Source organism: Anarhichas minor, unplaced genomic scaffold (assembly GCF_050575085.1).
Source record: "Anarhichas minor isolate MPS153535 unplaced genomic scaffold, ASM5057508v1 ptg000003l, whole genome shotgun sequence".
NCBI lineage: Eukaryota > Metazoa > Chordata > Actinopteri > Perciformes > Anarhichadidae > Anarhichas > Anarhichas minor.
In genome coordinates this window covers 7695667-7720355 of record NW_027466449.1, presented here as the reverse complement: position 1 = coordinate 7720355, position 24689 = coordinate 7695667, and the positions used below count along the sequence as shown (strand labels likewise).

The following is a 24689-nucleotide window of genomic DNA, read 5'->3' as shown; positions in this document are numbered from 1 at the left end:
CACATTATGTTGCCTACAGGCCTGTGCTTACTATACTGTTCTGCACATAAGCAGAACATGTTAAGAACAAGTTAGAAAAAGCTCTTTTATTCGTGTATTAACTCTATTAGGCTACAAGAAGGCCAACATGTGCCCATTTCAAAGTGGGTCAATGAACATAGCAACGCTTCTCTGTTATGTTAACTACGTACACACTCACACACAAACACACCTTTTGGTATTAATAACATGTGAACAATGTGATGATGACGCTGAAGTATTAATTCGCAGATTACTCGTGGTGATTGACAGCTATCTGCAGAGCTCTCGTGGGTTCCTCCCTCCTGTTAGGCCCCGCCCCCCTGAACGACCCCTCCTTGTTGGTCTTTAATCACAGAGCGGAGTCTACAGCTAGCAGCAGGCTAGCTCAGCGGTTTACATGCAGCTGGCCACACGTCCTCCATGGCATTACTAACAAGATGCGCCGTGTTTTAACTTTTTAACCATCCCCCTCTACCCTCCAGCTCTTTCAAGCCGGAGGTTACTGTTATGGTTTCGGAGAATGGAAACGGACGACGTGTCGGTTCGAGAGCAACTTTTCCACAACCGCGTACGGGAGACCATAGTAAGTAACAATGTGCTAATGCGACCGTGGGGTTAGTATGCATATTATTATATTATATATTTAGTGTGCATGTGAGGAGATGCCTCGGACAATACAAGCAGCCACACGAGAGCCACGTCGCTTGGTTATTTGTTTCGCGTATAACGTTAACTGTTGCTCAACGTTCCAATTTAAGTTGTTAAAAATCTCACATTTCAGCAATTAGCGAAAGTATATGTAACAGTGAGTGTTCCGGCAGTCGGCTGAACTTTTGCAACGTTACATGCGTTGTTGTTTTTACACGGGTGCAGCTGATCGTGAGGTAGCCTGACATCAAGAAGCATGCTTAGCATCCAGGAGGTCTTCCTTCGTGGTTTTAATAACGACCTGGACCTCTTCTCAAACCCGTATCTGTCTGCCATGGCTCGGATCACCCTTCTTCGCGTTTTTACAGTTTGACCATACTGTAAACGATACTGTTTGTTTGCCAGTGGCTGACTCAGTTGAACTTCGGTCAGACTTGCCAGAAAGATCAATGTAGTTACAGCAAGGCACATGGATACTGACCTTTGACCCCCCAAAAAAAGTAAATCAGTTTGTTTCCTTATATTGGCAATATTGCTGATATGGTGTTGCATAAGGGACAATTTCAAACAACTTTTCAGTGGTTGACTTTATCAATTTGTCCTGGTTTTGCTCAACGAGATAAGAAAAAGCTCAGTTTGTACTCGTACTGTAGGAGAAGATGAGCAGAGTTTGTGTACATTTACAGATGAACTATGTAATGTAAAAATGAATGCTCCGTAGGGAGATTGAATCATTACAACAGCAAATAGATAGAATGGAATAACTTATGTCATAGCAGCAAAACCACAGGTGTAACTAATTACATCAACAATGACCGCATTATATTTAGGTGTCCCAGTGTCAGGGCTCTGATGTTGTATTGGGCAGTTAATGGAAGTGAGCCATCGTTGGTCATCAGTTACACCTGTGCTTTCCATGCTGTGGCAAGTCAACGTTTCGGTTGTGAAATTGCTTTCAAGTGTAAAAACATCCAAAGCAAGAGTCAAATTTAAGAGGTTTTTTTTTCAAGTGATATTCAAGGATATTTCCAAATTAAAGTTAGTAGTGACTTAGATCAGTCTGCTGATCACATCCTCTAGTCTAGACTGACCCATGTCAACTAGTGCTCCTATAGCAGGCTTATTTTCTTTACATGAGCAACAATGAAGTGGCCATATGTATTGTTATGCCCTTGTGTTTTGTCGTTGTCCCTTTCACCTAAAGACCTAATGCTATTTAGTCGATGCGGCCCTCTTAAGCCACTGGCTGGCCTCCAGCTTACCATCTCTGCTCAGTGCTCCCCGTCAGGCCGGTCAGCCGCCCCTGCATCTCTTGTTATCAATGGCTCTGGGCCGAGCTTATTATTGGTCAGCTCATTTTAAAAGGAACACGTGGCGGTAGTATACAGTGGTGGTATTTCACATACCAAAGCATCCAATGGAGGGAGACATGGAGGGTTGTTTCATTAAAATCTAGTCTAATGTGTGCAGGTCACACCAAAAAGGAGAACATGCTTCAACTTTAAGGTTAATAAAATATTTGAGTCTATAATTAATCATCTTATAAAGTCATGGGAAATGTTCCTGGACACCCCAAAAACATGTCAGTAAATCATGTGTTTTAAAATGTCACTGTTCCATTTGTATAATAATAAAAGACGGTATCAGTGATTACTAATCTGCTCACACGCTTCTCTTGTTGTGTCTAAGCTTCCAGAAACCAATCGGACTAGAGAAACACTTTGCATATTAAAATAATGTGTGTAATGGATTAATTATTCTAGTCTTGTGGCCTATATAACACCTTTGTGGATCCTGCTGCAGAGTCACAGGACGTACATTGCAAAGGCCAGAGGGGCCCCTGCAGTGATCTGTCAGTGCTGAGGAGACGGACTCGTTTATGTAATCGTAGTGCTCTGTGGGATATGTTGTTGGAGCAATGTTGTGCTTTGACTGGCAGGAAAAAGTAAAGGAAAGATAAGTAGCAACACCCGGCATCAGAACACATAAGATATAAAGATCAGCATGAGAAAAGTAGCTTATCATCTTTAAAAGACACGGTGAAGAGTAATTAGAAAATGTATTGTCCACTCCAGATGTGTATTACTTAGAAACCAGTTGGTTTCGTCGCATCACAGCACCACTGTTGATTTAATATTTTCTATTCTCACGGACTATATTACTGAAGTGGCATTTCAGTTGTTGCTTCTCTGAAACCTTAAACTATCAAATGTTGCATGACACAATTCCAGTGAACTGATCAAAACACCTGACGCAACATGCTGCAGCTGCCCACCTTCTTCTTTCCCGTGCAACATTTAAAGTTATTTCTGGCTGTTTATAATAAATCTTGAGCAGGTCTCTCCTAATCTATCCTCTTGCTTAAACAAATGCCGTCATGCTTTGCTTGAAAGTGTTTCGCTTGGACAAGAGGCTGGGTGCCGTGCCCCTGAAATAACACACCCGGGAGTCCCCTTGGCATTTTGCGAGGATGTTCTGTGCCAATGCCAACCTCCTGTTCCTTTTTTTGAATATTTACAGAAACAGTTGAGCCTCTTTGTTTTTCGCTTGACTCGGCACAAAGATGTTTAGGTTACTCTGTGAATCTTAAAATGCTCTGAGCCCCGGGGCTTTGTGTTGAGCACAAAGATGTTCCTCTGGAAGCTAAATTCCTTCAAACTCTCTTCTCAGCGGCCTGCTCCGTGTTGCCAGCTCTCTACATTGCCGTTCAGCACGGTGTTCAGGGTGTTATTCTACACCCGCCGCCTATTTCTTACCCCAAAAACCCATCCTTTGTTTCCTGCCTTTCCTGTTGTTGGATTAACCATAGCACGTTAGACTGCGTCATTGAACAATCTTGCAGACTGAGCTGATTAGTTATGTGCAGTCCATTGTCGTTTGTGTGTTGCGTAGTATGTTTCTGATGATCACTCCCACTTACACAGTACAACACTCCGGTTCTCTACAGATGAAAGTTTTAAGTTGAATTGTTTTCTAGTCGTATGCAGAAAGCTTTTGTTTACATTGTAAAGTGGGTCAACGTCTTGCACTTCCTGGAGCCATACAGGAAGGAGGGGCGTATGCCCGTACCCCACCATATGTTCCAATGGCTCATTTAAAATAATCTTTTGTTGTGGATTCAGAATAATAGAAACACTGATATAAATGCACTTTGTCTCCCGATGAATAGTGTTGACGTGGCCCTTTACTGTTCTGGGACTTTTTATTGTTCACAGTAAATGTATTGGACTATACTTTCATGGAAACCTGATTCTTAAATATTATTAATTTCTAGGCTCTTTGTTCTTCCAAAGAACATTTATTTAAGAAACTGGTAACATTTCTGTCATTCTCCAGAGATTCGTGCGCTCTCTGTTTGCTGCTGTTGTAACTTGTACATCCTGCTGACCTTACTGTGCTCCCAGTCCCACCATGTGGAAATGTTTTGTGATCTGGCAACATCCTTTCATTGATCTGTCAGTCCAACACTTTAGTGCACTGCAGCTCCAATGTTGATGGTTTAACATGGCGAGAGAGAGAGAGAGAGAGAGAGAGAGAGAGAGAGAGAGAGAGAGAGAGAAGAGAGAGAGAGAGAGAGAGAGAGAGAGAGAGAGAGAGAGAGAGAGAGAGAGAGAGAGAGAGAGAGAGAGAGAGAGAGAGAGAGAGAGAGAGAGAGAGAGAGAGAGAGAGAGAGAGAGAGAGAGAGAGAGAGAGAGAGAGAGAGAGAGAGAGAGAGAGAGAGAGAGAGAGAGAGAGAGAGAGAGAGAGAGAGAGAGAGAGAGAGAGAGAGAGAGAGAGAGAGAGAATGAGAATGGTCCAATAGGTGGTAGAATACTAAAGTTGTTTCCCTCATTTTATCTTTGTTTTCTGGTTTTGAAATGAGCACTACAGACCTGTGGGGCCGCACGCATGATCATAGACTTATATTCTTGTTTGGTATTCTGTTAAAAATGTGGAAAATGTAAGTTAGGCGATCATTAATTTCCACCTTGCCCAGGAACTTTCTGGTTCATATCGATACTCAGCGGCAGAGAGGAGTGACTGCACCCTCCATCGCTCAGCTTTCATTGGATACTCTCATTCTTGTACCACAAGTTTGGCATAGTGCTCAGGTGTGTTTGGCGTCAATTAGTTTGCTGTGACAATGGCAACATTTGTTTTTGTCCTGGCAGGTTCACAGTTGAGAAGTATTTATTTCAGTGTGTGTCTGAACAATGCCTAGGTGTTTACAGTCTGTCCACTGTGTTGCATGAAGTGTAGAACTAGAGGTCATCTTGAAGATGCGGAGATAAATCTTCGCTATTATGTGATTTTGTTTCATTAAATGAACGCTTCTCTCGTGTTTTGTGCGTTGGTCATACAAGCGATTTACTTCAGTCGTTGCGGTGAACTGTTGAGAGCTTTGCCAGACAACAGATTGCCTGGTGAATATAGGTTTAGCCTAAATTTGGTGGTAAATTAAGTGTAATGTCAGACCATGATTGTTATGAGCAGTATGGGGGCTATCTGTCGCTGGTGTTAATCCCTCCTCGTTCATCGCTCTCATTCATTTCACTCTTCGTTGGACTAGAATGCTAATCTTCAGACTCCATCTGTCTCTCTTGACCTTGGCAGAATGGTGAATGTTTTTGGCTGTTTCGTATTGTGTTTTATTATTTCTTGCATTTTATCTGCACAAAAGAAAACAGAACATTCTATGAGGAACAAGTCCGTTGCATGCTTGCCATCTCCTCTCCTCTCCCTGTGCCTTCTCTATCTCTTCCGGATGTTTTTGGTATCTTTGCTATGTACCCACCCCCGCTTTTAAGACGTATCAGAATATACTAAATCGGAGATATGAGCCAACCTAAATAATTGTGTTGCTCATCCGTAGGATTGGACAGAACATGACGGCTTGTTTACAAGGCTGCTCTTTGTTTATGCGATTTAGCTGTGTAAACAAGTCAAATAAATAACATCATGTTCCGTCTCCTCTGCAGATCTGTGTGCTCCTGTTCACATGCCTCTACATGGTGTCCTACCTCATACTTACCCACTTCAAGAAGAATGCCGAGTTTGTCACAGGTGAGTTGTATAATCACTCTCGCCCCGGGTGTGAACAGGTGTATCGCACAAAGACTGCTCTGTGAGGAAGATTTCCTTCAGTCCTTATGGAGAACTGCCGGGAGGGGAACTGATGGTGTTGACCAGTATATTGATTATATTGGTGTTTTGGGGTTTTCTCCACATAGTACATAGGCCAACACTAAGCACAGGTGTTAATTAAACCCCACATTTCTGTTTTAAGGAAATAGTCTGTGGATGGAGGAGGAAACAGGGTCTCATTCCAGCCTTACTTGAAGATTCATCTTGAAGCGAGACGAAGCTCAGACAAAGAATCAAATAAATATCTCCTAGTTCACAGACCTCACTCAACATGTTCTTAAAGGATTCTTAGCGGGATTTACTGGCAGAAAAAGGAATATAAAATGTTTTCATTAGAGTATAATCACTTAAAACTAAGCGTTGTTGTATTCTTGTTCGCTTAGATTGATCCGTTTACATCTTCTTATGAAGCGGGTCAAACCAAACGCTGTCTTTCATGGTTTTACCTGAAGGCAAATCTAGCTCTCTTTTGGAAAGGAAGGAATTGAGCAGAGGGGGGTTAGGTTGGATGCAATCTGCAACCTCATAACTAAATTCAACTAAATCCCACACATTGTCCATTATTGTCATTAAAAGAATATTTTTTGTTGTGCATAGATATTTGTAGATATGAATAATAGCCGTTTGCTTGCATGTAAATATACGGTAGCTTAAGTTAAAACACTTCCAGGATTGCAGATTTCAACCCAAGGCTCTGAACCTTGGGTGGAGCAGTCCAGAGGTGCAGAAGGTGTGTTTGTGTAACCTGTAAGCACAGTTTAGAGGGTTTCCCTGTGGTTCAGGGTGGTGGAGGGGCGGTGGAGAATGTACAGGGTTGTACTTCTAAGTTGTAGCTTACGGCCCCTCGACAAAAGCATCTCAAAGGAGATCTTTTTTTTAACTGTCTTATACTGTACAACAAATGAAACGGGCTTAATCTGTCATCGCTCTGTTCATGTTGATAGTTAACAACTTTGTATCTGACAAGCTTTTGCCTAAGTGCAACAAATGTCATGTACTTGAATCTAAAATATGTTGTCTATCATTAAAACTAAGAAGATGTTTAAAGTTCTGCAGGAAGACTGGGTCGCCAGTTCCATAATAAATCAAATAAGTTGCCACTATTGAAGGCAGCTGTAGCCAGGCCTCTCTGCTCCGCTGTGACTGGGTTAGAGCCTGGGAAATGGCCAGCTCTCTTTGGTTTGTATTAACCACCGTTGGCAACGTTGTCTGTGCCTCAACAGCAGCAGAACAGGTGTTCCCTGCAGCTAAATGCAGATTGTGCAATACCTCTCAACTGGCTTTAGGGAGCCAAGAACTGGTTTTTGCTCCTCAGGCTTTACTTCATTATTAGAGAACATTTGCATACGAAGAAAACAGTTTCATGTACTGTGGTGCACATTACGAAACAAAGTACAGCCATTCACACAGTATGGTCTGAGAGATGTATAGCATGTTGCATGCTACTTTACAGGGTTTTAGAAATATGTGTACTCCTAAATACTTTGCTCTTTGCCGTTTCCTACAAATGTAATTCAGTTTTTACTAGAGGGCTGGTCTTGCTTGAACAGAATCATGCTCGTGCTCACTCCCAACTCTGAGGCCAGTGAAACTTTCTATGTCTGTCGCTGTTACACCTTTCCCCTATATATCTCTGTATATACAACACACACACACACTGCCCAGACAGCTTTTACCAACTCAGACTTGTTGTGATAATATTTCATCTTATCTTATTTCGATTGCATTAGGATTAACCTTCATTTAAGCCTTTGTCAGTGACAAAGTTATAGCAAATTAGTTGGCTACGTCTGTGGCAACTTGTCCTTGTTGAAATATCGATGTTTGTCTGAAACTGTCTGAATCCCTTTTGTCATAGATTAAACCCTCCTTATTTATCTGCTCTTTCAGATGATATTGAAGATGCCACCGTCAACAAAATTGCGTAAGTGAAAACCTCTAATAATTAACAGATTCAGTGCAATCTGTTCTCCCTCGCTCACTATGATTAGTGTCTTTGTGAATGATTGAGCGGATACCTTTGACAGCGTGACATGTACAGTGGCCGGAGGCCATTTGGCTGTAGATTTATTGCCCCGTATTGTGTGTGTGTGCGTGTGTCGGCTGGGGTGAGGGCACTTCAGTGTCACGTCGCCCTTTGTCCCTACACGCTGGCACTGTATTACCTGAGCCACACTAGTCTCTACTGTTAGTATGACGCTGTGTGACTTCACTGATGGCTTGTTTATTTCCTTGTCCCAGGCTGTGGCTGTGTACGTTCACCCTGTCGGTTGCAGTGTGTGCCGTGCTCCTTCTCCCCATCTCCATTCTGTCCAATGAAGTGCTGCTCACCTTCCCACAGAGCTACTACATGCAGTGGCTCAATGGCTCTCTTATCCACGGTACATCTTAATGTTTTTATAAGTTGACATCACCAAACCGTGGATAATCGTGACGTGTCAAACAGCAGAAGGCGTTACTGTCTGAAACTGGGTCACTGGTAATAACCTCCAGATCAATACACTACAGGCCTGTGTGCAAGCAGATGATTGCTATGTACAGAGTGGCTGTGACCTTGCTGTGTGCAGTGCATGTTCCACCTGAAGCCCTCCAACTCCAAACTAACAACAATATATATTCAATTGAGCAACTGAGCTGTAGAGTAATAGGTTATGATCCCAAAAGTAAACCAGGCCTGTATTGTTGTTTCATGTGAGAATCATTCTGATTCTGATTTCCTCTGCGTTTCACTTTTTCTTTTGTTGCACGTTGTTGTTAACTAGCACATGTGACTGGGTGGTCATGCTACACTGCCTGGTAGGACTACACCTCACAGTGGTGCTGCTGTAATGTTTAGCTGCTATTGTATCCCCGGTGAACGTTTGCACTGAACACTAACATTCTGAACATCTCTCTTCCTCTCTTGTCAGGATTGTGGAACCTAGTGTTTCTTTTTTCCAATGTGTCTCTGGTCTTCCTCATGCCCTTTGCCTACTTCTTTACCGAGTCTGAGGGATTTGCGGGATCCAGAAAGGTACCAGTTTTGGCCCTCCGTCAAAAATGCCATTTAGTCAACATGTGTAAACTGACAGCGTATCACAGTGCGTGTCTGTTTTCTTTCTGTAGTGCGTGATGGCACGAGTGTATGAAGCGGTTGTGCTGCTGCTGCTGCTCGCTCTGCTTGTGCTGGGCATTGTTTGGGTTGCATCGGCCCTCCTCCACGACAACATGGCAAGGAAGAGCCTCTATGGTGAGTCACATCCATTGTACCTGAAGATCCCTCCGCAACAATTGGTTTCACAATTAGTTTTTAATATGTTTGCTTCTACTCTTCTCTGAATTTAAGACCTGTGGGAGTATTACCTTCCTTATCTGTACTCGGGCATCTCTCTGTTTGGAGTGTTGCTGCTTTTGCGTAAGTATACGTCATTCACAATTACCTGAGCGTGACTATATACTAGACTATATTCTATAGCATATGACACTGGCCTATCACCATCTGTGTGTTTCCCTCCACAGTGTGCACTCCCTTTGGATTGTCCCGGATGTTCAGTGTAACCGGCAGTCTTTTGGTCAAGCCGCGGGTGAGTCACAGACCCAGTGACGACACTTCCCACAGTTGTCTTGTGCCTGTGAGCTGCATTGACTGATGTCTCTTATCCCCCTCAGCTGTTGGAAGATGTAGAAGATACGTTGAGCTGCACCGCATTTGAGGAAGACTCGCTCTCCAGGAAACTGAACAGTGAGTGTGTCACCACCAACCCCAGTCCTTTTCCATTTTCTGATTATTACATTTAAAGCTGACTTTTTGTTTGCGTCATGTGTTGTCGTCTGATTGAAGGTGGCGGTACGACGTCGTGCTGGGTCAAGCTGAGCGTGGAGGCGATGAAGAAAGAGTACCTAACAGTCCAGAGCAAGCGCATTGCCCTGGGTAAGGTTGACTAAACGGGCTGCTCTCTGCTGGCTTTCTCTCACAGTGGTCATTGAATAGTCATCTGTTGCTGTACACTCATTTAATATTCCTTTTCTTTTCATATTCTTCTTGCTTTCCTCATAGAAATGCGGAGGAAAGCGTCCCCGTGGCAGCGAAACCTGGGCTATCCACTGGCCATGCTGGTGCTCCTTGCTCTGACGGTACATGCTTATGTACTGATGTATTCTCTCATTTACTAACACGGAATGGTGGTTTTAATTGCAGCATAATTACTGTTCCTGTGCCTGCAGGTGATGTGTGTCCTGATGGTCTGTTTCAATGTGTTGGAGTTGCTCCTGGATGAGACGGCTATGCCCAGAGGAATGGAGGTGAGGATTTGAAATGGTGCACATGTAATGCTTGGTGTGCCACAGCCAGTCATCTGTGTACACTGTTGATTGTCGTTTTGTTTTAGGACCCTCACCTTGGGATGGCCTCCTTCTCCATGTTTGGCTCACTGGGCGCAGCAGTTCAAGTAGTCCTCATCCTGTATCCTTTCAATGCCATTCACATGAGTGTGTGTGTGTGTGTGTGTGTGTGTGTGTGTGTGCGCACACAGAGTTAACTCGTCTTGCCCATTGGGCTCTGACTCAGCCACTCACACACTGTCCTAGAGAAGTGTTTTATTGTCTGTCTCTGTGCGTGTATTAGTCTTCTAGTGTTGCCCTTAACATTTATTTCAGCTATCTGATGGTGTCCTCAGTGGTGGGTTTCTATAGTTCTCCTCTCTTTACTGGCCTCCTGCCTCGTGCACAGGACACCCACCTCACACAGGTATACAACCTCTGCATTAATCTTAACTCGCAGTGATGTATAACCAGAAACCATTGATGTTCTGTGTTAACTCTACCTAGTATGTTAAAATGTTTCTTTTCTTTTCAGATAATTGCAAACTGCGTTTCACTGCTTATTCTGAGCTCAGCACTGCCGGTGTTTTCACGCACACTTGGTAAGAACATAGCATGAATGACAAATTCAATATCTATCAAAGACTGCAGCCAACTCCCAACTCCATACTTCGTACTGATTCTTACCAGATTTTGAGTATGTGGTGTGTTCACAGTGGATTAAAAATTCAAACTGCTCTTTCTTTTTGAAGCTGCATAGATTTGTTTAGTAACTGTATATAATGTCTAAGAGAGGACTATACGTTGACAAGTGGTCTATACCACATGCATTAAAGTGCACGTTTAGTATGTCGTGCATATTTGGGACACAGCAGTGTGTTATGACGAGAGTGGCTTGTAGTTTTATTAATGCCCACAAGAGGGCATCTGTATGCCATTAATGCTGTAGCTGCAGGTGAGGCCTGGCTTGAGCAGTTACTTCAGGAGTAAAACCTTTTCTTTGGTTCCTTTTGCGTTGTGTTAGGGATCACGCGCTTCGATCTACTGGGAGACTTTGGTCGGTATAACTGGCTGGGGAACTTCTACATCGTCTTCCTGTACAACATGCTGTTTGCTGGTCTCACCTCCGCCTCCCTGATCAAGACAGTCACCTGGGCTGTACAGAGAGAGCTCATCCGTGCCTTTGGTCAGTCCACTTTAAGTTTTTGAAGCAATGTGTATTTGGGATTGTGTTGTACTGAAATTCATTGCACTTGTGTAGCCGGTAGTTTTCCCACCTTTGGCCCCATTTCCCTCTGGGTTGGTCTCTCTTCCTCAGATAGAAAGGACACAATTCTTTCAGGAAAGTGTAAAGGGACAAGAGGAGAGTCGGGTCCCCTTGGGGACCTTCAGGCACACCGCCCTAGACCCCTCGTAGCACACACACACACTCCACCCAACACAAACAAGCACTCGGAGCATGGACACGCCAAACGCACACACACAGTCCCCTTCCTCACGGTACAGATAGCATCTCTGCACCATGGCAGCTCTCCTGCACTTTCCCATTGCCTCCCAACTCACTTTTGTTCTGTGATTAATAGACTTTCATTTCACCTAGATCACTATTTTTCTTAGCTTTGCAAGTTAAAGTGCTCCGCCTTGTGATTGTGTGTGACGGTATTGTCCTTATTCTTTTTCTTTGTATGCAGGTCTCCACAGACTGCCTTTGACGGTGTCCCGCTCCACCGTCCCCTTCAGACTCCTCCTGGCCAGTGGACTGTCAAAAATCCAGTGACTTTTCCGCCTCGCCACTGCCTCTCCTAACCTTTAGAAACTGAGTCACTTCAAATGTGCACCTATTGGATTAAAGACATTTGCAATGCAGACACTTTGCCAGTTGCTACTTGGTTCACGTCGCCCCGTGTGAAGAGACCAGAGAAGTTGACGGGTCTGTCTGCACCGTGTCCAGTGAGAGCTCTGCTTGAAGCTTTAATGACCAATGTATCAGGGTCCAATTTTTGTGCAGGTCTTTGACTGCAGGGACAAGTATGCAGGCGGTTAGCTGAGTGATGGTTACAACTGGAACAAGGGGAAAGGGGATATAAGCCGTATTGGCAGTCCTGCCATAGTGGACAATAAGAGAGCAGTCCTCCCACAAAACCCGATGCCTCATGAAAAGAGGATCTAGTCGATAGCCGTTGTTCAGTTGACGCATGTGAAAGTCAGCAGAGCTATTTTGAAATATTGTATTGCAACTGTGACGTAATTTCCTCTTCCTGCTCCAGGTCGACTGAGTGCACTCTCTTTCTGTGGCTTCCCCACGCTTTACCCTCTTCGGTTGTTCCACTATTTTAAGATTGGGAATCTTACTTCCATGTGTTTGGTGGTCCAGTCTGCACCAGTGTTATGTACGTTAATGAGAGGGAATTTTTATTGGGAGCAAATGGGACACAGAGTACCATGTCTATCTATGGATCTGCAGGTTACACAGGGAATATGCGAGTGAGGTAATAATCTCAGTGTTGGAACACTTTTACAAATCCAGTTTAATTGTAGAATGAAGAACGTTTTCTTTGGTGATTTACCATTAAGCAGGGTTTTTACTTTTGTAGATGACAGTCTGAGGATTACTCATTCATTTACGAAAAAACACTAAAAAGAAAGCTTTACACGTGCAACCTTTTGAATGCCATGTGACGCTCACTAGGAGAACCATTTGCCTTTGACCAATCAAACTGTGAATTATTAAGAATATATGCGGGGAAAGTGCAATATTTCATAAGTAAACGCACACTTTTTAACATTACCAAAAGTAATTTCTAAATCTTCTGCATGGTTTCTTTTAATCTTCTGTGAAGTATTTTTCTCATCTCAATCATCTTTGAAGCTTAGAATAGTTTCAAGAAGCGAATGTGACCATCAAGCCGTGCAATCTTCCTGGTGTCAGTTTTTGTATTTTCATAAATTCTGTGATGTTTATCAGCTATATCTCATCATTTGCAATGTGTTGGTGACCCTGTGTCACCGTTTGCCTTTGCTGCTGTATCAGCAGGTTATTAGCTGTTGGTTTGACCAGCAGGGGACAGTGTCTCTCAAACCCAACACCAGCATCTCTCTCTCCCCTTAGGTATTATATGCAGTATATATATATATGTATATATATATAATGCACTCTGAGGTTTACTCATTTTACTTTTTCTGGGAATTTTCTGTTGGTTTTTGAGAACAGAGTTTATGATGTACTGTATACTGTATTTATGGGCATTTGGGCATTTTGGGATCTATACTTCACATGTTGACTCTTAGGATTTTTAACTTTGTTAAAATGTTGAATGTGATTCAGTTGAGACAAAAATCTTGAGTTCTCAAAGATTAAAAATAATATTTCTGTTTACTATTGAAATGCTCCGATGTTTGAGATTTTCTGAACAGATTTTCTAACCATCACTGTTTTATGAGCAGAAAGCAATAAAATCATCTTGTGTTTTTAACTTCTTTGTGTCCTTTTGGATAGACATCAAGGCGACTTTTACTGTGAACTCTCTTTGATGCCATTATGTGTTTGTTAAATTTATGAACTGTAACTACTTTTTTAACTGATCTGATGGGTGGATGTGACTGGTGAGGGCGTCTGTCCTCTGTCCCCCACACACCCTTTTGTTGCACTTCTTTAATCAGCAGCAGAAGAAAGGCATATTTTGGCCTGTCTGTCAGCATTGTCCCGCCGCGACGCCACTACAGCCGTTGCCCACGCTTTCCCCACTCTGATGCAACTGCCAGATAAAAACCTTGCAAATCAGGAGGAGAAGCGACATCCACTCACATTCACTCTTTCACACCCCCGCCTCCATCTACCTCCTTTCTTCCATTCCTTTTCCTTGCCCATTGTTCATTTCCTTTTCTAATTTTTCTAAAGTCGGTTTCAAGAAAACCCCGTCTCTGATTAATTTCTCCCTGATTTTTGTTTGCATTTCTTGTTTTGTTTTGTTGGATGTTTTAATTAAGCTTATTTGAATTAGGTTTTGTTTTGCACTGCGTTTCCTTTGCTAAAAGGAAATGAACTAAAATGTCGCCGTAACATTACTTGCACATCTGGAGACTAGTTACCCTCTAAGGAAGTGACATATAAACCAGATATGGTGTGTATCTATATTTATATATGGTAGAGTGAACGAGCTTAGTGCAGGGCCAGAGTTTTTCAATGTGATTAAAGTTCAAACGAACCCAGGGCGATGCTGTCACAGGCAAGGTAAAGAGGTCATGATTCAGAGGGTGTATAAATATAAATATATATATAATTTCAGAAAACCCTGACAGACTAACTCAATTTCTTAAGTTATTCTGTCTGGACACCACACTTTTAGATTTTGAGGGAATAGTGAACATGTTTTTGGGGTTTATTAGACAACTACAGAAAACTGAACGCAATGTTTTTTCTCTATTAAGTTACATTGTACCCACACAGAGCATGTCTACATATCCCTTAACCTTGGATTGAGTTGGGGAAACACTAGGATAGCACCTCTCCCTTCAGCAAAATACAAAGGTCGATAGCAGTGCAATCAAAGTGTCCCAGCAGTCCCATTGGGTAACACACTCTATTGGACTGGATGTCGGGTATATCAGAGGCAAGGCGGGAGACGGGCAGCTTGTAATGGGATGAGATATGCTATCTTTATTGTCAAAACATAAGAATGAAGGGGGGGGGGGGGAAAGACACAGATTAGCTTTCCTGACAGTCGGCCATTTGAAGTTTGTGCCAGAGCGCATTAAGGGCTGTTATTCCCTCGTTTGTGCGCTCGCAAATGCCCAACCACTCACAGGAAAAGGCGAGACTTGCCCGCTAATCAACTGATAATGGGTCACACTGTCCGTTTGCCATATCTGCCCGCCATCCTGCGTGCACACTCACGGCACACTTGCTTCACACAGTTGACTGCTGCAGGCCTTTGTTTCGTTAGATATCTTTGGGTGAATGGCGTGAAGTTGATTTTTAGAGAGAAACGTAATATCACATATTACATATTGCATACGTCAATTCAAAAGAGTCTTGAAGCGTAAAGTATTTAATCTATACAATGTTTATCTTTTTTGACCTTTGACCTGCTTGTCTGGGGCCAGGAAGTTCCACCCTTCTCAGTCTATTGTCCACTTCGCATCGCCTCAACCTCAACTCACTGGTGCTCTTTTGAAAAGGCCATACCGAGGCAAAGCAACTTGAAACCTGGACTTGGCGCACACACCACTGTGTGCGGTGCACCTATCATCATATGACACATGCAGTGATAGGTATGTTTTTAAAGGTGAAGCATGGCGAGTAACTACAAACAAAAAGGTTACAATACATAAGTCGAGAATCATCCAGTGTGTGCAGCCACATCAGAATGCACCACCCTGCCTCTTCCTGCACTGATAACATGGTGAGAGACAGTGGAAGGGGCGGTGTAGTGGTGGTCAGAGGGAAAGGACGTGTGTGCGTGTGGAGAGGGGAGGGAGGTGGATAGGTGTCGGTTCCCTGACTTTCCTTTCCCCCCCACCCCAGCCTGCTAACGGCCTCCATCTGAGGAAGTGCATCCTACAGAGTGTCTATTCATCTCCAAGAGACAAGACAAACACTTGAGATGTTAAAGCCAACATTGCTCCAAAACCTAATTACTGTTTTAAAATGATTGCATCCTAATAAATAAGAGCTTTGCAATCCCTATATGATCCTTGGCTGCATTTGTAGATGTCCTTTATTTGCCATTATTAGTGCTCTAGTCAGTTACTGAAAACTCCACAGAAGAAGAAAAAGATGTGTGCTTTATTGACCATGAGCAGGTGCTAACATAGGCGTCCATTTAGAAAGAACTGGGTGAATGGTTGGGTAGGCTAACCCAGGCAGGAAAGATCTCGCTGTCTGCGCTGTGGCTTTGCAGGAAACCCAACCATTCACCCGGCCATGTACTCCCATCCTGAAATGGGGGAGTGAAACGCTAAGAGCCAGAAGGAGGCAGGGGGAGGCAGGAGGATGGGGGTACCAAAATAAAAGCTAATAAGAATGACTTTATTTCCATCTCCAACCTGCAGATGTTTGCTTCCTTCCTTTCCCTTTTATGTCAGATGGAAATCTCGTCTCTTGCACGGCTTTGAAGAGAAACATCTGCGTGGTTAATTGCAGATGTGAAAGTGTTTGTTGCTTTGTTTTTGATTGAGTCATTCCCTGCATTTGTCATGAAGGCTGATATCTCTCATCTGTGTTGCTTGGGCCAGATTTGAGCCTTCTTCCATGTTTATCATAAGGACAGGAAGATGCTGCTTTGCCTTGCCACCCCTCCCTACAACATCCTGGGATCTTCTGGAAACTTCCCTAACAAGGATGCCTTTCCATGGTCACTGTGGAGCTCAGTGACCTACGCTTCTTCATTACACAATAGCTAATTGTAAGTGCTGTTTTAGATCCGGCGCAGAATGGGAAATTCACAGGTTCTTTCTCGATAAGAATTTCTCTGTTCTCGTTAGATAAAAGTGTCTCACTAGTGATTTGATTTTGAACCATCTTTAGAATGCAATCACATCAAACCAAGATATGCACTTGCATACAACTATTTGTATAAACATCCAGTACGCAGCAGCTCTGTTGTGAGTGGGCGAAAGATTCTTTAAAACAAAGTCACTGTCAGGAAACTGACCAAGAATCATGAAGTCCTCAAGTGTTCCAGGAAGCTGCAGATAGGATGGTAACAAACTTCGACCTTTGAATCCGCCATTAATTTAAGCTTCCGTGTGTGATTACACATGTCAGACCCCTGAGACACAATGATGCCTTTCTTTTCTGCTCCCTCTTTGGAAATTATCTGACACATTTTTATGACTCCCAGCTATTGTTCTGAGAAGGATAAAAATAATATGTTGATGTGGCCAGCGGGTGTTTCCAGTGGAGAGGTCTTGGGTGCAAAGGGTTCAGGGGGGTCAGGCCGGCTCCCCAAACACAGGAAGACAGCACTGTAAGTCTGAGTCAGGGGTGTCAAGGCTGGACACGTGTGTTCCCTCATAGACCCTCACCTTCAACTGTGTCTATTAATAACATCGGCACAGGGTCATCACAGTTGACCCATCCACTTTTGATGGGCGGGATGAGCTGACAGAAGCAAGGGCATGTTGTTATTCAAATGAGTTTAGTATTTTAACTGTAAATATACCGTATGTGCTCTAAAATATAATGTGGCAAGATAATTAGGGTGCTTTGTTAAGTAGCCTATCAGTTATTTAACTTTGCAGTTTGATGTGGAAACGTTTCCAAAACTGTCTTTAACTAAACTTAAATACTTAATGGGGTGTGTGTGTGTGTGTGTGGGGGGGGGGGGGGGGGGCATTTGGTTAACATGAGTAGGCTAATCATATGTCCTTTGTAAGGTTGAATTGGAGGCGTGCGCTGTCGCAGTGGGAGCGCGCAGAGGAAGGGAGGGCAATCTTGTCCGGACGCTAATAAGACCCAATGGCTGGTGCAAGGTGGCCAGGAGCTCTGAAACGCGACAGAAGACGGTGGACGAAGGAGAGAAGAAGAAAGAAATCTCAGGGGAGACATTTCTGGATGGACAAGGAGGATGAGAGCGCCACGGGAGCTTCCATAGGGAATTACAGGGAGCCGTGGAGCTTTTGGTGTGCGTCAGTTTGTGTGTCTCGTCAAAGGAACTGCGGGGAGAGAGATTAGCGGTAAGTGACTAGAAAACCAAGAAAAACACCTGCGCCGAGACAGGTAGACTGTGAAGATGACTTTCAGCTCACAAGAGGCATAGAAGCAGCTGAGAGATGGCGAAATATTTGGAGAGAAACCTTAAAGACGTAGTGTGTCACTTGTTTTAGTAGCTGGTGCCAAAGTTCAGAAACTTTAGATTTCAGCCAATCATATCATTAATTAGGCTATAGCTTCATCAAGGCAGCGCAAACCTATTGTCAAAACAACTGATTTGTAATGTAAAACTTATTTTTATCAAGAGTGAATACAGAAAGAAGAAGTTCTTAAATAGTCATTTAAAAACATTTTTTTTTATCACAATCAGCTCTAATACCACATGATTTGGAATGGACCAAGATTCAACCCTCATTCACATGCCGCTACACACCTGGAACCGGGGTACCACTGTAGGCACGGTGAGCCACTGACTCCTGGGAGCCCCAGCCCTCCCCAATGAAGCAGTCCTGGTGGGCCCGCCTGGCACAGCTCGGCCTGCTTGTTGTGTGGACCTGCATGTGGCTGGTCCAGGGATGCGGACCGGGCCCTGGCTACGGCATCCGCTCCAGGACCAGGAAACTCACAGCCATGCACTACAAGCAGTTTTTCCCCAACTTCTCAGAAAACAACCTCGGTGCCAGCGGGAGAGCAGAGGGCAAGATCACACGCAACTCTGAGCGCTTCAATGAGCTGGTGTGCAACTACAACCCTGACATTGTCTTCAAGGATGAGGAGAACACCAACTCAGACCGCTTCATGACCAAGGTGAGGCTGGTGTGTTGTGGTTAACCCAGTTCAATCATCACAGTTTTTAAAGATGTTGTAGAATAGGATGATACGCTGGAGCACTTGTTTTCACCATCCCCAGTGATACCACGTGACAGTGCAGAGAGTAACCTGAAAAGGATGCTCTCTCTGGTATCTCTTGAACCTTTTCAAGTCTGGAAATAATCCTGTTGGATAATTGATAAACTACATTCACATGAAGGGACGGGTATCCGTTTACAGCTCCTACCCTGCTACCTAGCATGGCACCTTCAAATCGATTCATATAACCTCATTCATTGCTTGCCGTACCTTCCCTTGCCAGGCTCCTAACACTCAAACAACTGTTCAACACAGAGTGTGTAAGTTTTAACCAAACTTCCCCTCCCTTTGCTTGCGATAAGAAGATCAGGATGTAATTCAACACTACCCCTTAAGAGACTGCCTTCCCCTTCGGGAACACTTCCTTTTAATCTTTAACCAAAGTCTTTGTTATTGGAAATCAAACTACTCCTATGACTCTCAGTGGCACTTAAACTCCTTAATGTTTACTGGGGATAGGTATCCACATTCAAATCTCATGCCTACAAAAGACAATCGATGGCCCAGAAGATTTAAGATCTGGATGCTTTTTGACAAACTTTTTGAATGCCACACTGCTGAAATTGACGTCGCCCTGCTTTGGATGCTGCGGCTTTCTGTGATTGTTTAGGATGCAAATCTGTGTTCCTTCCCCTCCTCGAGTGATTGTTCGTGATAGAAATCTGCGGCCGTATATGTGTGCCCAGTTTGAGTGTGCGTATGTGCCCCTCTTTTGCCCAGATGTGAAAGACGCTCTTTGTGCGTCGTTTGGAGACTCGCAGGGGTCGCCTATACAAAATTCCCGCCTGCTGAAGTAATGGCACCGTCGGAAAAGCGACTATTGTAGTTCTGACAATGAAACGCCTCTCTTGAATGGCATTGCGAGAAAAAAAATGTAACAAGTTTGTTTTCTGTCCTTCTCGCTTTCTCACTCTTGCTGTCACATTCCCAAGTCCATGCCCATACATTCTTGCCCTCTGCCCTCTCTCTTTACTCGGCCCTCCGCTACACTGCTTTCCTCTCACTCAGCTTTTTCGCCCTCCATCTCTCCCACTAACACTCTCATTGCTTTCTTTACCAACCCTCTTTTTATACTCCGTAGCAAGAAAAGCTTTATTCCATCAACTGCAGTCACAAGAGAAATAACTGTCCAAGAGATAATAATGAAATGTATCTACTCGGTTGCTGACGTTGTCATTTTTTAAGCCTGCGACAATGCTGACACAGTCTGCAACATCATGGACCACATGGGTGTTAATAGTCACTGTGAACATTTCTGATCTTCTGATTTCTGATCAAATGTCTTGGGTGAAACCGAGAAAACTTGTGCCTGGAAGAATCTGGAAAAGGCAAAGAATGGCCTTGATTATTCTGTCATCTTGTCGAAAAGGCCAAGGAATGCACCAAACTGGCTACAGTAGCTTTGTTCTTGTACTCTGATTGTTGAAGCAAGGTTGAGATGGCCTTTAACAGAGAAGAGGAGGAATTGTGTGACGATGCCAGCAGACAAACAATCACAACCTGGGAGCCAGAGATGTTGTTGAAATACTGGAATCATTTTTCTTCTGTGTTTCACTGAAGTCCGTCTGTGCACTGAGGTGTACGGTAGGCTTTCATACTCTACATACTTCTTGTACACTAAGGCTCTGCCGTCCACTCTGTTAATAAATTATCGGGACAGTAGCTCAGTCCGTTGGGACTTGGCTTGGGAACTGGAGGGTTGCCAGTTCAAGTAGGGGGCGACTGTGGCTAAGTGGATAGCGGGGCCGTCTTTCAATCAGAAGATTGGCGGTTCAATCCCCGGCTCCGGCTCTGCTAGTCGCATGTCGATGTGTCCTTGAGCAAGACACTTAACCCCAAAATTGCTCCCGTAGTTGTGCCTACGGTGTAGAAATGTGATAGAATCTGAATTGTAAGTCGCTTTGGATAAAAGCGTCTGCTAAATGACTGTAATGTAATGTAAGTATGGCATGTGAGCTGGTAGCTGGAGAGGAGTCAAACTGGTAACTAGCACAAAGGTGCCTCCTGGGCACTGCTGATGTGCCCTTGAGCAAGGCACAGAACACTCAAACTGCTGTTCGGTATCTACTACTAAGATATGTACTGGTTGGGAAATTTTACAAATGGACAATAATTGTCAATGCTCTCCGGTCGACAAACTATGTAATGAAGACACTTTCTAAATGACCTCAAACACATCGTTGGCATTTCTGTACAGCAATTTCCTGTTACTTATCGACCAACATATTCGTCAAAACAGTATATCTGTATCTGTGACAAGCTGATGTTGGCTGGTCCGCCAATACTGTTTCAAACTGAACACCTTTCCTCTGTGTCACTCTGTTTCTAGCGCTGTAAGGACTGTTTGAACAGGTTGGCGATTGCAGTGATGAACCAGTGGCCAGGGGTGCACTTGCGTGTGACGGAGGCCTGGGATGAGGACGGCCACCACCCCACCGGCTCTCTGCACTATGAAGGCCGGGCCGTGGATATAACCACTAACGACAGAGAAACGGAGAAGTATGGCCTTCTAGCCCAGCTGGCTGTGGAGGCTGGCTTTGACTGGGTCCACTATGAGTCCAAATATCACATCCACTGCTCAGTGAAAGCTGGTAAGTTTAAGGATGGAGCTTTCATATAAGATCACGTAGGTAACTGTGACAAAATTACATAAATTCACTGGATGATGTCAGGGCATTAAGACAAGAAACCAAACACAATCTGTGTTTAGTCATCATGGCTTTTTAAAATGCTGATCTTCCTGCAGATCACTCTGTTGCAGTGGAAAAAGGCGGCTGTTTCCCAGGCTGGGCCCGGGTGACTGTTGCCGGAGGGGTGCAGAAGAGCCTGTCATCCCTGGCCGCCGGGGACAGAGTCATGGCCCTGTCTGGGACAGGCCAAGTCGTGTTGAGCCAAGTACTCCTGTTTCTGCACCGGGACCAAGAAAGCTGGTCAACTTTTCTGTCTCTGGAGACCGAAGATGGCCATCGGTTGGCCCTCACCCCACATCACTTGGTCTTTTTAGCCCCACATTGCAGACTCGACAGTAGTGAGTATCAGGCTCAGTTTGCTAGCAGAGCCAAAACTGGAGACTGCGTTCTCATCCATACAGCAGAGGCTCAAGTACGTCCATCTCGAATCATCTCAGTTTCAGAAGAGGAGAGTGTGGGAGTGTATGCTCCCTTGACAGAAGCTGGATCTGTGTTTGTTGAAGGAGTGCTGGCATCCAGCTACGCTCTGGTGGATGACCACAGACTTGCACACTGGGCATTTGGACCTGTGCGACTCCTCTCCTCATTCAACCAGCTACTTTGGGGGGAGACAATAAAAGAACAGCAGACCACAGACAGGGAAACAGCTTGCACCAAGACTCATTGTAGCACTTTGGCCGCAAAGGACAGAGCAGGTGTTCGTGTGAATAATGGCACTCTGAACAAGCAAGACTATCTGAGTGACCCTCTGAGGATGGAAATGGAAGAGAAGCAGACATCAGATGTGCATTGGTATGCAAAATTACTGTACAGTTTGGGATGTGTCTTTTTAGACTCCAACTCATTTCATCCTTAAAAGCCTAAAACTATACACACTATGTCACGGTGTACAGCTTTGATATATTTACCCTAACACTTCCTGTTTTTTTCTTTAATAAATTAAAAGCACTGGAATGGCTTGCTTTCTTTTTCACCATTGTCTACATTATAATGATTTACATGCTAATACTTAAGTGATATTTTGTAAGAGATTGATTTGGATGAGACCATTTATCTGAGCTGGTTAATGTAAAAAGTATGACTGTATCATAGTCTATTTGTACATCATGTTATTTCTTTTAATTATTTCAGTCATATATATATCTCTATCTATATCATTTTAGTGGGATAGGAATTCATTTTCCCACAATAGAATCTTTATTTTTGTACTTTATGAATCATAATATATAAATGTTTCATTTTATTATAATAATTCCACTACATGTATTGTATGTCCTCACATGTTGTAAAACAAATTAAAATGTAATTTTAATAAGCAACACTTTTTTCTTCAGCTCTGGAGTAAATTGAGTCAGTTAAGCTGATTTGTGTTTTGCTTGTTTAGCAAAACAGAGTATGAAACAGCTGAGACGTGTGCAGAAAGATCATTTATGGGGTCCTAGTTAAGTATTATGTATGTTACAAGAGCTCTTAGGAAATCTATTCCAGCAGGCTGACTGGTTAATGAAAAGCCCAGATGTACTTAATATTCCCCACACTGTGCCACCACCTTGTCGACATCACAGACTTTATCACATAGCTACTTCAAGGGCGATATCGGGCATCTTACACACTTAAAGGAGACAGTTTCATTAGTATTTGATGATCAATTTGGGTCACAAGTAGCCTACTATATCTGTTGGTGGCGTAGTACAGTTCATTGTTCACACAACTTTCTATTTTGTTGCAGCAAGTCTACCAGTCTGCACTAAAACAATTGCAGTTTTCCTGTTACAACATGTATTTACATTATTATGTCACCTAAACCTACTTTTCAAAGGTTCAGAATAATGTGTGAGGCCATATTCATGCCAGGCAGTACAAGGTTATACGCCCCCTTGTGGAGAAACTGATATTAAGCCTGTTTATTTTATCTGATATAATTTCTTAAACACCCTTGTATAATAACTACTCTAGATTAGATAGACTGTAATTCAACAAACATTGATTTGTAATACTTGTAGTTTATTGACAATATAGCACATATTTGACTGGAGAATTCAACACAACTCAAAACAGAAATGATATTCAGAGAACAAACTGCATCCTATAGAAGTAACCTACATTCTTTTTCTCAGTTATCTGTAAGGTATATAACTGTAAAAAATAATAATAATAATATTGAGGACCCAAACTGTATTCTCTTCTTCACGTTTACGTTCTGTTGTAAACATCTGTGGAGGTATTCTAGAGGATTACCCTTGAGCTACAAGAGGCAGATGGGAAAACACTGGCCCCGCTGTCTGGCCAATAGGAAAAGCCCTTTGTCCTAATACCATCCTCTATTTACATCCATTGGCCAATCAGTCATTGTCTTCCACCCTGTCTCAGCCCCCCAAAATCTAATCCAATCTGGCTAAAGCTGAATGGGGAGTTAACTAATCCTGTCAGGGGAACCAGTAATAACCTATTTTCTAAATTAAAACCTGCACACCCCACATTCAGGTACAGAGAGGCACATATTTCCTGATCAAAATATACTTTAGTTTTCTAAAAAACAGATCAGTGTCAGCAGGCATAAATAATTATGACAAAACTTTTATTTTATGACTATATTTAGAGGCATGAGAGAGAAAGATGCATCAGAGGAGATTTGGCATGGGTTTGTATTGAATGTTAAAATACTTGAGTGCTACAGATCATCTTCCCAAACATTATAAAAAATCTTTCTCACATGCCACACCTGAACAAATTAGGTCAAGTTTCTTTTTCTATCTGGCAGACAAAAGAGCTTATGACTCCATATGTGATTGAAACCCAGACCTAGAGTGGCAATTTATTTTTATTGGCTAATTTTTCAGTAATTTAAACACCTCAGAAACGACTTACTTATTGTTTAATCCAATGAACAATTATCAAAAATCATGTGACTTAAGTTAATATGAAACCAGTTTTATTCTTTAAATACAAAGAGTGCTAGGTTATACACTCGTGATTTTATAGCCTTTAAAAGCATGGTTTTCTCATCCTCTTGGAACTGCTGTCTACTTTTTTAAGCTTTGTGATCATTTCCTTCGCCACCATCATGTAAACAATTGAGGCTTTAATCTAAATTATTTGGGTGTGCATATCAGCATGTTTCTTAAGCTTTAGTTTCAAGTCACATTGTGAAGGCAATTCTTTATTTAGTTGCATGGAGCTTTAGAACGCCAAACTGTTGAACGAATTCTTGGAACATTTTTCTCATCAGGGGTTTGATCCCTGAGGTCTAATGATGCGCACAATTACATTACCAGAGATGTTTCACAGTGCAGGGTCAGCTGCAGATCCCCTTGCAGGTGCTTGCTCCCTGCTTACATAGCAGA

At 43.1% G+C, this 24689-nt stretch overlaps 2 protein-coding genes across 3 annotated transcripts; both read left to right on the top strand.

Annotated features, from left to right (window-relative positions):
* The first annotated feature begins 389 nt into the window (after nt 1–389).
* Nucleotides 390–13565, top strand: lmbr1l (limb development membrane protein 1-like). The gene is made up of 17 exons (XM_076095895.1): nt 390–604; nt 5628–5712; nt 7684–7717; nt 8035–8174; nt 8703–8806; nt 8899–9022; nt 9119–9187; nt 9292–9356; nt 9442–9514; nt 9614–9703; nt 9830–9906; nt 9997–10074; nt 10161–10234; nt 10429–10519; nt 10628–10694; nt 11117–11278; nt 11784–13565. Exons 1-17 carry the CDS (start codon nt 542–544, stop codon nt 11867–11869), a joined length of 1482 nt encoding a protein of 493 aa, XP_075952010.1. The 5' UTR covers nt 390–541; the 3' UTR covers nt 11870–13565.
* A 4679-nt stretch (nt 13566–18244) lies between these two features.
* Nucleotides 18245–22248, top strand: dhh (desert hedgehog signaling molecule). 2 transcript variants are annotated; one of them, XM_076095915.1, is made up of 4 exons: nt 18245–18553; nt 20985–21246; nt 21402–22048; nt 22115–22201. In XM_076095915.1, the coding sequence occupies exons 1-4, from the start codon at nt 18245–18247 to the stop codon at nt 22199–22201; spliced, it is 1305 nt and encodes a 434-aa protein (XP_075952030.1). The 2 variants fall into 2 exon arrangements, with proteins under 2 accessions (XP_075952030.1, XP_075952022.1); XM_076095907.1 differs by having other exon boundaries at nt 21402–22248.
* The last annotated feature ends 2441 nt before the right edge of the window (nt 22249–24689 follow it).

Bases quoted from the DNA above. Each gene is read 5' to 3' on its own strand.
- lmbr1l (XM_076095895.1), top strand. From the start codon at position 542: ATGGAAACGGACGACGTGTCGGTTCGAGAGCAACTTTTCCACAACCGC. The intron at 9,515-9,613 runs GTGAGTGTGTCA...GTCTGATTGAAG, and splicing joins GCTCTCCAGGAAACTGAACA to GTGGCGGTACGACGTCGTGC. The intron at 10,235-10,428 runs GTATCCTTTCAA...CATTTATTTCAG, and splicing joins GTTCAAGTAGTCCTCATCCT to CTATCTGATGGTGTCCTCAG.
- dhh (XM_076095907.1), top strand. From the start codon at position 18,245: ATGAAGCAGTCCTGGTGGGCCCGCCTGGCACAGCTCGGCCTGCTTGTT. The intron at 18,554-20,984 runs GTGAGGCTGGTG...CTCTGTTTCTAG, and splicing joins CAGACCGCTTCATGACCAAG to CGCTGTAAGGACTGTTTGAA. The intron at 21,247-21,401 runs GTAAGTTTAAGG...ATCTTCCTGCAG, and splicing joins CCACTGCTCAGTGAAAGCTG to ATCACTCTGTTGCAGTGGAA.